The sequence below is a fragment of the Manis javanica genome, chromosome 10 (assembly GCF_040802235.1).
Source record: "Manis javanica isolate MJ-LG chromosome 10, MJ_LKY, whole genome shotgun sequence".
In the NCBI taxonomy this organism is placed as follows: Eukaryota; Metazoa; Chordata; class Mammalia; order Pholidota; family Manidae; genus Manis; species Manis javanica.
The window spans coordinates 17,918,948-17,935,045 of record NC_133165.1 but is presented as its reverse complement, the minus strand read 5'-3'; the positions used below and the strand labels follow the sequence as shown (position 1 = coordinate 17,935,045).

Below are 16,098 nucleotides of genomic sequence, written 5' to 3'. Positions count from 1 at the left end.
GTAGAATAAAGCCTAGTTCTTCGAGCAAGGAATAACATCACAGCCTGCATCCCAGTCTAACCCGCCTCTGTCTGCATCTTCACATCATTCTCCCGGCCAGGCCTTTCTGCTTGCTCTCACCAGATCCCAGGAAATCGATTTCTGCTCCACCGGTAGAAATGCTCTCTGTTTGAGATGAAAGACTTCCCATATTGTGGAGTCTTTTTTTTTGTTATTGGAGATCACATCTTTTCTCCTGTTTATGTTCTGAGCCTTTTCAACTCCCTAAATCCCCTAATTCCTGAGGGTGCTAGAACTCTCACTTATTTGCTTGTGTTCTGCCATTATTTTCTTTCTGGGTGTTCCCTGACTGCACTTTGCCTGCCTGAGATGAAAAATGGTCTTTTTACCAACGACTGACTCATCTTTTAAGCATCACCTTTTCTGAATCCTCACTTCCTGCTGGGTGAGACACAGGATAAATCTGGTCAGACTCTGTGGTCCAGGGTTAGCAACAAAAATCTGTGAACTGAAATCTTCATCTAGCAGGAAACAAGTCAAATGGAGTCCACTAAGTGGAACTCAGAAACACGGAGACCAGGAAGTGGGAAGTGAGCGGGTACCTGCGAACAGTCAGCAGTGTTTCAGACCTGGAGATAGTTTACGCGAAGCATCAGCCATGAGTTGATGCCTGTGAAACCTCAGGAAGCAAGACACCTGGCCAGGGCTGTCACCTCACCTGTGCTTCTCAGGTTGAATCCATTCCCTGTTAAGACAGTTCAAGTGTCCTTCGTGCATTTTTTCTTCTCTTCTATATCTTTTCTCATCTACAACCAGTACAAGGAGACAGCAGTTGGCTGTTTGTGATAGGAAATATAAATGGCCATTTTGACAGTGTGCCAGACAAGATCTGTTGCGTGTTTTCATTGTTACATGGCCATCTGTTGTCCTTTGGGCTGGGATGTGACTCTCCTGGCAAACATCTCTCTAATTCTAAACTGTCTTTCACCCCTCTCTCAGAGATTTTCACTCCCTGTGGTGGCTTTTTTTAAGAAATGTCCTTTACTGAGGCAGTGGTCCGAGTATTCTAAAATGGAAAAATTTGGAATGTTTCTATATAACAGATTTTATTTTCTCCACACAAAAATATGTCTTTGTTGTTAATATTTCTCTCAATAATAAAAAAAATTTATTGAATTCTTGTTACTTTAATGTATGCTACTTCAAGCAACATGACAGAGAACAGGTTTCTGCTTTCAGCCTTGCCCACAGCTCGGTCTGCAGTAAACTGTGCAGCTTTATCTGAGCTCTGTTATTACTACACAGCATTTCTCTTTTCACCCAACCTCGAAATTATAGTAGTTTGGGTACTTCTATTCTTCTGAAAGAAATAGCTATTACAAAAAACTTTTGAGGGATAAAGGATGCTTTTGAAAGGGAGACAATTTAGCTGAGGATTAATAGCTGTGATTGCTCTTAAGTAAAATGCCTAAACTAAATGTTCAGATATCAAGAAGTCTGTGAATTAAAAGTGAGAATGACACATTTTCTACATTAAGGCAAGTGTTGTATCTGTATAATACTTTATTGATTTCTATACCTCAGTATTTACCATAATGATACCATTCAATAAATATTTCATGCACTAATAACTGATAAAATTGTGCATGGAAATCATTTTTTAGGTTAATAGCTAATTCTTTGATTTTGAGAAGGTTTAAAAGATGGCTTGAATTCTTAGTTAAATAAGTATTTTTAAGTCGAAGTCTATCTTTAAAAAAAACCTCTGAACATCATTATAATGATATGGTATTACTGCAAAAATCAACAAATAGGTCAGTGGAACACATTCATCAGTCTTTAAAAAATATCCTAGTATATATTATTTATTAAGACTTGTAAGTAAGTCAATATAATAGATAGAAAGGAATAGTTTGTAATAAAATTTTTTCAAGTTTCTCACCTTACCATAAAAATTGAATGTAAAAGAAGAAAGAGGAGAAATCAAACTATACAAGCAAAATTTCCTGGGAGATGATGTTATACAAGAAAAGATCAAAGATTGACACAGTTGGCTAGAACAGTTTGAATCCTATACATTAAAATACCATTAATAAAAGTAAAACCCAAAAAATAGATTGGGAAAATATTTGAAATAAGTTTTCATATGTGAAAACCTAATACAAATAAGTTATTTAAACCCTACTGGAAAGACAAAGAACAGACAGAATTTAAAAATAGCTAAGAAACCTATAGACAATTTAATCTTACAGTTTGATAAATGTAAATTAAAACTACAATGAGAAACTATTTCACGTTTCAAAAATTTTGAATTACTGAAGGAAACCACATTACTTGAAAGTACCCGGGTTTTCTAAGAGTGGCACTCGCATACAGTTGGTAAGAGGATAGAATGCTGTGTTCCCCCATTGTTACACGGCATCTGTTGTGTTTTGCATGTTTGAGTCCTGTGAATCACTAATTCTTTGTCTAGAAACTTATCCTAAGAAAATAATCATAAACATAACCCAGTATTTCTACACAAGGGTATTCATTCAAGTATTATTTACAGTAGAAAGAAAATTACAAAATATTCTCAATCTCCTAAAACAGAAATGGTTAAATATAAAACTGTTCATATAACATATAGTTATGTTAAAATTTTAAGGACATTAAAAATCATTATAATGTAATATCAAATAAATGAATAACGTACAATATTACAATCAGCAAGGTCTCAACCAGGTAAATTTGCATATGTATATATAATATATCCAGAAAGTGACTGGACAGAAATGATCAAAATGTTAATGGTAGCTACTTCTGGGTGGGATTATAAATGATTTACTTTTTCTCTTTTATATATTTCTAGACTGCCTAGTTTTCAACAATGAGCACATATTGGTCTTTAAATTAATGTAAGATATAAAAAGACACCAGGTGGACCTTAATGAATCCTTGAGTGAACTCTCATGTGTCACATGTTATTCTCTCAGCTTATCACTAATGGAAAACATTTAAGTAAACTGGTACATACTTCAAGCACATAACAGCATTATGAAGATGGACCCTAGAATAAACTAGCAAAGCCACTGTAAGCATTGCTCTACTAAGGTGTTTCAGCAGAATAATTTGAATAAGAATATTTTATCTTTTGTGACTGTAGCCCATAAAATAATAAAACTAAAAATAGATGTTTCTTATCTGCCTCAGATATAATTAAAACATAAAGATCTGCCTGAATGCATAAATTCATTCCACGCTATCATTCATCACATTTAACCGATTCAGCTAGTGCTTTCTGTTATAAAGAACATGAGCTTTTCATTTTTTATCTTACCCCATCTGATGCCACAAAGGAATAATTATAAATTGCCATTATTTGTTTTCTAGAGAAAAGAAAATGGAACAAAAAAGTCAGTGCATAGAGTTTATTGATTGCTCTCCTTACCCAAAACCCACATGTTATTAATGGTGGTCTCTATAAATATTTCATGGATAAATATAGTGGTCTTAATGGTAGTCTCTATAAATATTTAATAGACAGGTATATAGCATTTTGTGCACAATAAAAATAATGAAAATGGAAAGATTTTAACATTATGTTTATAGGAATGGCCAGTTTATCAAGAGTTACACACTTAAACTGTGATATAGTAAATTTATAGTGGCTTCTTTTGATATAAGAAAAGAATGCTATGAAGTGCAAACAAAATTTGAGATTAAAATTATGTTTTGAATGCTATTGATAGATTCTTTACCTTTCCAAAAATCCATTCAGGCCCCTCTTGATAGGGAAGTATGCAAGATATCTAGTCTTTCTTTCTCTTTTACCATATCCCAACTAAAAGAAAAACTTCTGTTTCCTATAAACTTTACGCACTAAATACTTTTGACACCAAATGTTTAGTTTTTTTCCCACACTGACCAATTCTCAGACACCAGCTGAGTGTCTTACCATTCAATTCAACTCAGTTCTGGCACTGTCTACTTGGAGTGAGCGTCAGACCCCACAAGTGTAGGGCTCAGCCCTGTAAGACTGCCCCTGCTTCAGAAGCTGACTGCAAGCCTTGGCCTATTGTATTTACAACTGATGGGCTGTAAATTGGAGGTTCCACCACTGGCTCCTCAGATTTGATAATTTGCTAGAATGGCTCACAAACTTAGGGAAACATTTACTTGGATTTACTGATTTATAGAAAGGATATGAGAAAGGATACAGACCAACAGTCAGTTGAAGAAGTACACAGGGCAAGGTGTAGGGAAAGGGCACAGAGCTCCCCCGCCCTGTCTGGGCATGCCACTCTCCCAGCACGTCTGTGTGCTCACCAACCTGCAAGTTCTCCAGGCCCCATAATTTATGGGATTTTATAGAGGCTTAATCAGGTAGGCATGATACATTATTAACTGAATTTTCAGCCCTCCCCCAGAGACAGAGGTGTGAGATAAATCAATAAATGATCTAGTCTTTGTAGTCACAAACTAAGGCCTTAATCTGTGATACGTTCACTCATTCTAACACTTCAATTATTATGAATTGTGGTAAAAACAAAAACAAAGACAAAAAGTATGGGCTATCCAGGAATTAATGAAGAGTTTCCTTATTAGGACAAATCACCCAGGAAATGAGCTCTCTGTTAGACCAGATATTAGGAAAGATAATCTTAGCACCTCTATCACTCAAGAAGGTATAAAAGTTCTAGGAGCTCTGTATCAGGAACCCAGGACAGAAACCAAACATGTATTTCTTATTAGGTCACACCAACCAAAAGAAAATCCTATCACTCACACGTCTAAGTATATCTTGAAACTGCCTTCTGTTTATTTACTTGTAACTCCTCATCTAAACTGAAGAGTGTTGAAATAGCTTTCTCACTGAGCTTCCCACTTCCACTCTTCCTGTTAAATGTTAAAATAGTACTTTTAAAACGTATATCTGCTCATGTCATTTCACCGCTTAAACTATTAGATGAATTCTGTTGTCCTTCTAAGGAATTCTAACTTCTGAACACTGTAAGACCTTCCCAGGGCTAGCCTTCCTCCCGTCCTTCCTCTCCAGTCTCACCACGGCCACTTTCCCCCTTGCCTAGTGCGCTGGTCCCATTGGTCTCTTGACCTTTGTTGTTTCTAGTCTGTATACTTGCTCTCTCCTTTTCCTGTATTGCTCTGTCCTCCACCCATTTCACAGACGGTTCTTCTTCACCCTTCAGTTGTCTACATCAGCTCTATTTAAAACTATCACCAAGGCGGTTATTCTTTATTCACCAAAACTTAGGAGGTCCCTCTCATTGACTTCACTCACATAATCCCCTTGATTTTTTTTTATCACGGTTCATAATTTTTTGCCCACTTAAGAGTTAGAATGAGTGATCAAATTACAATTTAAGGCTTCAGTTTGTGCCCATGTAAGACTAGATCATTTATTGATTTATTCCACAAACATCAAGAACCTTTCATGGGCCGGATGCCAGCCTGGGCCCTGAGATGATGAGAGAGAAGCCCCTCTCCGTGCTCTCCTGTGGCTGAAATAGCTTTGTAAGCAGAAAACCTGCAGCACGATGGAAACACACTACTAGTAAGCACAGACATGGATGGGATTAAATTCCCTTGAAAATTGTGGATGGATTCACTGAGAAACTGACATTTCAACTGGATTCTAAACCAGTTACCTGAACTCCACTAGAATGCACAGTTAATGAGCAGTAGCGGGATGCAGCACTTCTGAAGGTAGGAGGAAAATTTTTTTAAACTGTAATAAAAACATATACATATTATAGGTTAAAAGGAATATTTTTAATATAAAATCATTTTTAATATATTGATGATGCTATGTCCTTAGGTTTTTCTGATTCAAAAGTCTCTTTTAATGACTTGTTCTTTTTTTCTTAGCAATAAAATATTTTTCCGACGAAATGCTTAATAAATCTTTGTTGACATGTACTACATTGCTATCTTTCAATGACCCTGAAGTAATACAGAATTAACACTTCAGTGGTTGCAGTGCTCAAAATTGACAGGTAGTATTTTGTGTTGGCTGATAAGAAAAGGTATGGTGTAGGTCTAGGCGGTTTTCTGCTGATTTAGTTTTGAGGAGAATATCATTGATTTAACATGGGTTTCAAAGCACAAAGTCTAGACAGCTGAGTCTCAGTATTTTTAAATTATTGCAAATGTCATTGTATCTAAACACATGTTTTTAAAGATATCTGTATCTCCTTCTGTATATTATTTAAATTACCATAAATAATGTGAAATGGAAAACAAAGTTATCCTGGAATGTGATGGGTTTTTTTTAAAGCGGTGCCTTTATTTTGTTATGCAAATATTATATACATTTCCCTTAGTAATAAGCATATCCAGAAGTTTTTATACATGCCAATGAAATTTTAGGAATTTTATCCCTTTTATTTCAAGCCTCTAGAATTTTTCTTTCTTTTTTTTAACCTCACTTATGCCTAAAAAAAAAAAAATCACAAAAATCACCTTTGCAGAGTATATACTTGAGGAGTAAGTGGAAATCTCCATACTTGTCTGTGTCTGCTAGTACTCACATACATGTAGTGTGTCACCCTATATATTTGATGAATGTCCAAGCACCAGAATGAACATGTTAATTATATTATCTACCATTGTTTACCTTATTTTCCAATGGCAAATGACTTCAGCATTTGCATTAAAATAATATATTAAAAATGTTGAATTTGCTTAACATTTTTTAACTTGGTTTGAGCCCTGTCCAATAAATCAAAGTAATGCCTAGTGAACTGATAAGTATGAGTGAGTAGCATTCAGGTATCTAAAGCAGTGTGAATAATCTATTCACGATTGGTGCTACAGGGTCCAACCAGGTGACTACTGTTAGCGTTAAGAATTGGGTGGATATCGCAAGGATCATAATGAATGAGGTAGTAAGATATACATGCTGGTACCTGGTGGAAGAACTTTATGTTTTGGAACACTATGTCAAACCTCAGACACTTGATCCCATAGCAGTGACCTAAGAACATTCATGTACTGATAAATTCTGTAATATCCATTATTACATTTTTCTATATAACCATACAGTATAAACTCAAAGCATTCAAAAAGATACACAAACATCACTTATATGGCTATTTCTTATTTTAACTTTTAATAAAACAAGCTAACAAAAACTGTATTGTTAAAAAGTTAGGACTAATAAGATATTTTATAGAAATCAGAAATAACGTCACCTTGGCAGACAGCATTCTCATTATTGGAGTTGAATTAAGATAGGAATAGATACCTCCAGAGGAATCAGTAGTAATAAACATGTTCATTTATTTCATTAATGGAATATTTAATGAGCTAGAAAATTTAAGGAGCTACTGTTGAATGCCTCAAGTATAGGAACTGGTTATTTATTGAAATGTTTTATGTGTCCATGTATAAGCAGGACAATGACCTACCAGTACAGACTATCAATGAGCCTGACTGAGTGCCTTCTACGTCAAGTGCCACCATACCAAAACACAGGAGTATGTTGAAAAATTACATGCAAGCCAGACTAGCATTTTCCTCTGGAATTAGTTTTAAATCTGTAAAATTATTTTAACAATTATTTAGTTAATATTTCAGAATTCCTTATCATGGAAATAAAAAAAAAAAGAAAAAGAAAGACCTTGAATATGTAACATATTCAAGGTCTTTCCAAGCAAGTCTACATCTAAGTATGCATCCAGAGGTGAACAAGGGGTGAGAGGTACAAATGAACTACCAGATAAAATAGACCCCCGGCCCCATTGAGCCAGTGAGCATGAAGAGTATAAATAGCAAAAGACATGCCAAAAGCAATCATTTTCTTCTTAGAATAGTTAGTACTCTAGTGTGTATCCAAATTGTAATTTGCCAACAAGTTTGACAAAATAGACTACTTTTTTTTTGTTTACTTTACATGGAATATTTTTTCTTCTCCAAGTCTAAATTTTGACATATGCCTCAAGTCATATAATGGCCACCACACAGCTTTCCACATCCTTAACAACCATCAGTCACTGATCTGTCCTGCATATCTGTAGTGTTGCCTGTTCTAAAGTGTTACATGGGTGGAATGTATGTGAATGTTCTTAATAGCTTTATTCATAGTATTTTAAAACTGGAAACAACCAATGTGTAAATACAAGCTATATGGATAAGATATATGATTTATTGAGCTTTCCTGGATTGTTGAGAAAAATTTAGTGAAGTGATAGATCTATAACTTGAAGAAAAAAGAGTTGCCCTTTTATAAAGTATATAGTCAAGAATTCTTAGCGCTTCTTAATGAAATTAAAAATGAAATGATGAAGAATAAATATTTATGAGGTTTGAGACCTACTCAAAGCTAATTATGTGAGTAAATTATCTTTTCATTAATAAACCCTATTTTCTGTGAAGCTTTTGCAACTCAATTGTGCAATAATAAACATGATTAATTGCATCTTAGGAAGAATTCTGGTATCTACAAAATCAAAGGCAAAAGTCAAAGTCACTGAACTTTAAGAAAATAATGTCAGGAATCAAAAATTGTTCCATTATGATTGCTTAGCAAAGAAATATGTTGAATAAATTTTTCTCAAAATTTACATATATTATTGGATTCAATCCAATTTAACATTACTGGATAGAAGCTGCGTTTTCAAAAGTAAAAGTGTTTCATTCACTTAACAAACTTCTACTAGCATCTTTTCAGAATAGCCACCATATTATATGCTAGGATTATAAAGGTAAATTAAACATAGTCCCTGACTTCAGGTAATTCATATTATGACCAAGAAAATAGAAAAACAGAAAAAAGGGTTATAACAGGTGATATATGCTATAATACATGGATTTCATCTGATCATTCCACAGTATTCCAATCATGAAAAAATTCTTCAACTCTTCAAATAAGTGACAAGTAGGTCTGTCCTGCCATACATTTAGCACTCACATCAACCACTACACGTTACCCTTTTATGTTATCATCATTTCTTAAAATTTTTGTCCTCCACAGTGAACACTGAGTTCTTCAGGAGAGGAGCTATAATTTATTCATTGTTTAATAAGTAAGAGCAGATACTTACTAATAGCTTTAATGGAAAGAGGGATAAACATAGGAAGTAAAGATGTGGAACAAAAGGGTGGTCATGTTACCTGGAGCTGAAAAGGATTTTCAGTGATTAGAGACGACCTGACAAAGAATGGAGCCAAGTGAGAGAAGAATGGTAATAACACTAATTTTTATGGCAGAAGAATTAACAGGTCATGCCAATAATGGAAATAAAAAGTAGGTTTTAAAGAGAATGTAATCTAGGCAGGGTGATTTTGAGATGTTGACAGGATATCTTTGAGAAGCTGTCCACTTGAAGGCTGGAAATGCTGATCTCACGGTCTGGAAAGAGGTCAGAATCAGGGATGTGAATTTGAGTGTCATGATCACAGAAGCAATATTGAAGTGAGAGACTAGGAAATGTCCAAGGTAAATGTCTAATGTGAGTTAAGTTCTGACTATTGAAGAATTCAAAGGAATAGTAAAAAAGAGGAAACATTAAGGATTCTGGAGAGTTCCCTGAAGTTTACAAAGAGCTTATAAAGCTGTCATTGGTGCATTTCAAGAGAAAAGGGGTGAAAAGAGGGGAGGAGGCGGTATCTGCCAGTGCTGGTGGAGAAGAAGCGAGTGACTCTGCTGCCATATTTGCCTGAGGATTGTGTTTCTCATTTGTGACTCTGGATACATATGATAGGCTTTGTGTTGCATGCTGAATCTGTAAGGGAGTCTGAGAATGTGAATTTTCTGTAAACTACCTTGGGAAGATAAGACTCAATGTGGAAATTGTGAAAGTAAGATGTAGAGAGCGTATTCAAAAGATTTAATATGCCACAAATGACAGATATTTGCTACAGTGGTGCAAAGTACCCTTTTGCTCTTTTTAAAAATACAAAGATGGGTGAAGGTGGTCAAAAGTACAAATTTCCAGGTATAAATAAGTCCTGGGGTTGTAATGTACACCATGGGGACCATAGTTAAGAGTAGTGTATTGTATATTGCTAGAAGAGTAGTAGGTCTTAAAAATTCTCATCACAAGAAGAAAAATTGTCATTATGCGTGATATGCTTTCATTACATATATTGCATTCACTGTGTGGATTATTTGCAGAGGTTTCCTAAGCCACTTGTCCATTTTATGAAACTTACTTTTTGTTGATATCTGGTACCTGTATCCACTGCGCATGAGTTCAGTTAATAGAGCACAGATAGGCAGTAATAGGTCACAGCAGACTGAGGAACAGCCGGTAAATGGGGCACCGTGGGCAACCCCTTCGCTTTGGAGCTGCTGTTCACACTGCGCCGTTCGCACTGTGATTGCTGTTCAGGTCAGCCTGCTCATCCCAACTCCTGCCCCACTAACACATCAGCTAAGAGAGGGTGCCAGTGTTAGTCTGCCCATGAAATGGGCAGTATTAATATTGCCTATTTTATTTATTCTTTAGATTAAAAACAAATATATTCAGAATTTCAGATTTTTTTTATGCCCCAGGGATTGCCTTGTCCTCCGCATGAGGTAGGAATCTACTGCTTTGGTAGAAAGAAGTCTTTGAAGAGTGTTAAGCAGAGGCGTGACATAGCCAGATGTGAATTTGTGATGGTTGACCCAAGTTTAGCAGATTAAGTTTTATTGAGAAAGACCAAAGGAAGGGTATTATTGTCTAGGTCAGAAATTTTGAGGGATGACAGGAAGGAGGATTTCGATAGAGTGAATCTCCATCTTTCAGGTTTAGTGAGTGATTTGAAGTGGCTACTAAGGTAAAAGACCAGAATGACTTTCTGGCTCCTGACTAAAGCACAGTTGGATGAATTCTTACATGCTTTGTTACTTTTTCAGGGAAAAAAAAGTCATGGGTAATTTTATTCTTTCTTGACACCATGCAATTTCCTGCCTTCTTTAAACATTCCCCTGGAATCTGGACCCGCACCGGACACTGATTCCTTGCAAATAGCAGATAAGGTTATGCTCAGGCCTGTGTTCAATTCTTACTTATACAATTTTTCAAAAATAGGAAGTGAATGATTTTGTATAGATTTAAAAAAAGGGATTGTCTTCCCGATACATGAGAAGTTCTATGGGAATGCAGGTGGCTTGCATGGTGCCTCCGGTGTTCACCTCGCTGTCTTGCCCTTAGCTGGGATGACAGCAGCTCTGTGAGCAGTGGTCTTAGCGACACGCTTGATAACATCAGCACGGACGACTTGAACACCACCTCCTCAGTCAGTTCCTACTCCAACATCACCATCCCTTCCCGGAAGGGCACCCAGGTGAGAATTGCCTCTTTCTTTTCCAGTGCTTCTACCAGTTTTCTCCCCCAAATTATTTCATATTAGATTAAAATATAGATTGTCATAATCTGAAATGATTGTATAGACTAAAGCAGTTTATGTGTATGTGTTTTTCTCTATTGATTACAGTCTAACCCAGAAAGACTTATGTTGCTGTATCTCTCTTTATAACAGTAATATATTTGTTTAAAATCTAAAAATTATTTTAAAAGTCTAAGTTTGTATAGTTCTTCCTTAGTTTTATATTGATCTCAAATAAATTACTGGATCTCTTGAGAATAATAAATCAAGAATCGGTATTAGATGATTAAGTTTTATCTTGTCTTACTTTTCCTTGTTAGATTTAACACAGAAAATTCTTCTTTGGAGTTAATTAGGGTTTTCAAACATATTTGTTCTGACATCCTCTAATATATGCAAGTGAGAATTATGTGGCTAAAATTAATGAGACTTAAATGAAGACATAGATAAAAATAGAGGAGTCTTTGGAATTCTTTTGAAATACAAATCAGTGCTTCCTTTATTTTGCCAGTTATCTGAAAGTACCTTCCAGTGCTTTATTCATACTTTGTAGATTGTTCTGCACAAATTTTTAAATACTATTTTCTTTATAGCTGAAGACAGATTCAGAGAAACGTTCTACAGCAGATGACACATGGGATAGTACTGAGGAGCTGAAAAAAACAGAGGAGGACTTTGACAGCCATGGGGATGGTGGTAGCAAGTGGAAGGGTGTTGCCTCAGGAATTGCAGAAGACCCCGAGAAGGCAGGGCAGAAAGCCTCCCTGTCCATTTCACAGACAGGTTCCTGGAGAAGAGGCATGTCCGCCCAAGGAGGACCACCATCCCGGCAGAAAGCTGGGACAGGTGCACTTAAGACCCCTGGTAGGCTTATCACTTGGCAGCTGTGATGCAAAAGTGTTTGAATTTACTACTTCCATTCAACCTTTGTTCTCTTAATAATAGCTTTTTAAATTAAGTCAGATTCTCTTCTGTATAGTAAAATAGTTTTTTCTATGTAAATTTTACATACTTCACCATATAAGACCACATGAACTGTCTACTCTACTCATTCTCTTACGATCACATTCATAATGTGGGGCTGTTGACTGTCTTTTGCCACACTCATTTCTGTTCATGTGGAAATAAATTAAGCCTGCTTAGTAAAAATAAGATTGCTTTCATCCTGACTTCCTCATGAAAGTTTGGAATATTTATGTTAAGTATGCCACTAAGTTTCACTACCATCTCTAAGAGGCAAGAGCAATCACACTAATGTAATGGATTGAAATGCTGAAGATTTGAAACCTCATTTGTGAATTAGACTTTATGAAAAAAGAAAGTGAAAGAATTCTGCCAGATTATATCAGACTTTTTTTTTAAAGACTCTCTCCCCATTTTAAAATCTCCCTAATTTTTAAGTAGGACCACCTGAAATAATGATGTAACAGGATATTTCCAAATAAAATTGTCTCACAAATATTCAAAGGCATTCTTTTTTCCAGCTACTTGGCTTGATAAGATTAAATGCTGTAAAAGAAGAGAGCTGCAAGATGTAAGACAACACTAAAAAGCAAATCTCTCTATATCTCATCTCCTTGACCTCTCATCCCATTTCCTCTGACAGCTGAAGTTTTGTGGCTGTGTACTCAGTTCTCACAACATATTTGGAGTAAATGCTTATTTAGATATAAAACAGCAAATATTTATTGAAGTAATGTAAAGATATATTGACATTTTGCACAATACTGAAAGAAATATTATTATGACATCAAATTGCATGTATTTATATATTTATCATTGCTTAGGGAAAACTGATGATGCCAAAGCTTCAGAGAAAGGGAAAACGGCCCTGAAAGGCTCGCCTCTACAAAGGTCTCCTTCAGATGCAGGAAGAAGCAGTGGAGATGAGGGGAAAAAGCCCCCCTCAGGCATTGGAAGGTCAACTGCCACCGGCTCTTTTGGGTTTAAGAAACCAAGCGGAGTAGGGTCGTCTGCTATGATCACAAGCAGTGGAGCGACAATAACGAGTGGGTCAGCCACGCTGGGTAAAATCCCCAAGTCTGCTGCCATTGGTGGGACATCAAATACAGGGAGAAAAACCAGTCTGGACGGCTCGCAGAATCAAGATGACGTTGTGCTTCACATGAGCTCAAAGACATCCCTACAGTACCGCAGCCTGCCCCGCCCTGCAAAGTCCAGCACCAGTGGCATTCCGGGTCGGGGGGGCCACAGATCCAGTACCAGCAGTATTGATTCCAATGTTAGCAGCAAGTCAGCGGGGGCCACCGCCTCCAAACTGAGAGAACCCACTAAGATTGGGTCTGGGCGCTCCAGTCCCGTCACTGTCAACCAAACAGACAAGGAGAAGGAGAGAATAGCAGTCTCGGACTCGGAGAGTCTGTCTTTATCAGGTTCCCCCAAATCCAGCCCCACCTCCGCCAGTGCCTGCGGCACACAAGGGCTCAGGCAGCCAGGATCCAAATATCCTGACATTGCATCACCTACATTTCGAAGGTAAGAATGCATAAAGTGAAGATGGAAAAATTCATAAAGTGAAGATGGCTAAAGGCTTTCGCTCTATGGCCTATCCTATAAAATACACACACATATTTTGCCTTTACACATATATGCATATATTCTTTTTTTTTTTTTTTGGCTTTCTTTCTTTTATTTCAAACTTTAATACTTCCACCACTGCACACCTTTTACCTCCAGTTTAAGATAATGCTACTTTACACCCCTGAGTGAAATTTCAGTGCTTCAATATAATGACTAATTATAATTGCTTTGCATTTATTTGTGGATATAATATTTTTAACTCCACAGTAAAGAAGGTTGGGATAACGCGATCTGGCTTAGTTTCTTGGCTCCTACTCCTCTGTGTTGTTCAATTTTACATACTGAGGACCTGAGCTTTTTCTTATTTTTTTTTTTCAGAGGGCATCTCTCATATTTATTGATCAAATGGTTGTTAACAGCAATAAAATTCTGTATAGGGGAGTCAGTGCTCAATGCACAATCATTAATCCACCCCAAGCCTAATTCTCATCAGTCTCCAATCTTCTGAAGCATAACGAACAAGTTCTTACATGGAGAACAAATGCTTACATAGTGAATAAGTTACATGGTGAACAGTGCAAGGGCAGTCATCACAGAAACTTTCGGTTTTGATCATGCATTATGAACTATAAACAATCAGTTCAAATATGAATATTCGTTTGATTTTTATACTTGATTTATATGTGGATATCACATTTCTCTATTATTATTATTTTTGATAAAATGCTGAAATGGTAGGTAGATGCAAGATAAAGGTAGAAAACATAGTTTAGTGTTGTAAGAGAGCAAATGTAGATGATCAGGTGTGTGCCTATAGACTATGTGTTAATTCGAGCTAGACAGGGGCAATAAAACCTCCACAGATGCAGAAGATTTCTCTCAGAACAGGGGGGTGTGAGGTTCTAAGCTTCACCTCTGTTGATCCCCAATTTCTCACCTGATGGCCCCCCTGCGACTGTGCCTGTCTGAGGTTGTTCCTCCCTTGAGGAATCTTACCCGTCTCTGGCTAACCAGTCATCTTCCGGGGCCCTACAGGGAAATGTAAAGTTGGTAAGTGAGAGAGAAGCCTTATTGTTTGAAAGGGTTAGTTTTTTACTTCTTTGCATATTTATGCCCTGTGTCTTCTATGCCCAGCATTTGTCTTGAGGTATCTTTACCACTTGGAGGAATTATGATACTCGGTAAATTCCATATGAGGCACGAATTCTATTTAAGGGTTGTAATTAGGAAGGAAGAAGAAAAGCTATAGAAGTAGAAGACGGAAGAAAACATGGGAGGATTTATTATTTCTTTGACATATCTTCTTGTAGAGTAACTTCAGCATGTATAGGTTTTAAACTACTAATTAAATTGTGCACACACATTCACATAATAGGAGTACAGTTACATAACCAAAGCAGACCTACAATTACCAGCCATCTCCAGTGAAACCAAGAAAACCAGTTAGGCACCTTAGGCATTTGTGAAAACTTATCTATGATATGGTGGATATTGTCCAACTGAACTTGAACAGTCTGAGAGAAATCAGACAAATTAAAACAACCCATTCCTGGGGACTGTTCACATCCCATATGTTCTTTTAACAGTAGGTAGTCTGTAGTTGTAAGATTTTGGAGCACTACAATTTGCACTTCTCCTAATTCTTGGTTAAGTTCCAACAGTATAGATCCAGTCAAATTTGTTGTTTTACTGTATGCACAGGCCAGCTTAGGTATCTCCTTCTTCATTCCCATGGCAAGTCCAGGAACCGGTGGGATGAGTGCCCCTACAGCTGTAGCAGCATCTGGATCTTTGTTGAAGTTTTTTGATAATCATCTTCTGGTATAAGTCTTCCAGAGGGTGCTGATGTTGGAAGTTCTTATTCATATCGTATCTTAGTTCATTTTCTGGGTAGCCAAATTAGGCTTTGATCCTCTGTATAAACACAAACAGACCCTTTGCCTACACTTTTATATGCCCTTTATACCACTGTTGAGGTCACCACACAGGAACTGCTTTTTTTTTTTTGGTTATCATTGATCTACACTTACATGACGAATATTATGTTTACTAGGCTCTCCCCTATACAGGTCCCCCATATAAACCCCTTTACAGTCACTGTCCATCAGCATAGCAAAATGTTGTAGAATCACTACTTGTCTTCTCTGTGTTGTACAGCCCTCCTCTTTCTCCCAATCCCCCATGCATGCTAATCTTAATACCCCCCTGCTTCTCCCCCACTTGTCCCTCCCTACCCACCCA

General features: G+C 36.7%; 1 protein-coding gene across 1 annotated transcript in view; it reads left to right on the top strand.

Moving 5' to 3' along the window:
* NAV3 (neuron navigator 3) overlaps positions 1–16,098 on the top strand; it is a 376,755-nt gene that overhangs the window by 262,281 nt on the left and 98,376 nt on the right. Inside the window, 3 exon segments of the mRNA XM_073214824.1 lie at positions 11,142–11,274; positions 11,910–12,180; positions 13,104–13,812. Of these exon segments, the coding sequence (XP_073070925.1) occupies positions 11,142–11,274; positions 11,910–12,180; positions 13,104–13,812 (1,113 nt within the window).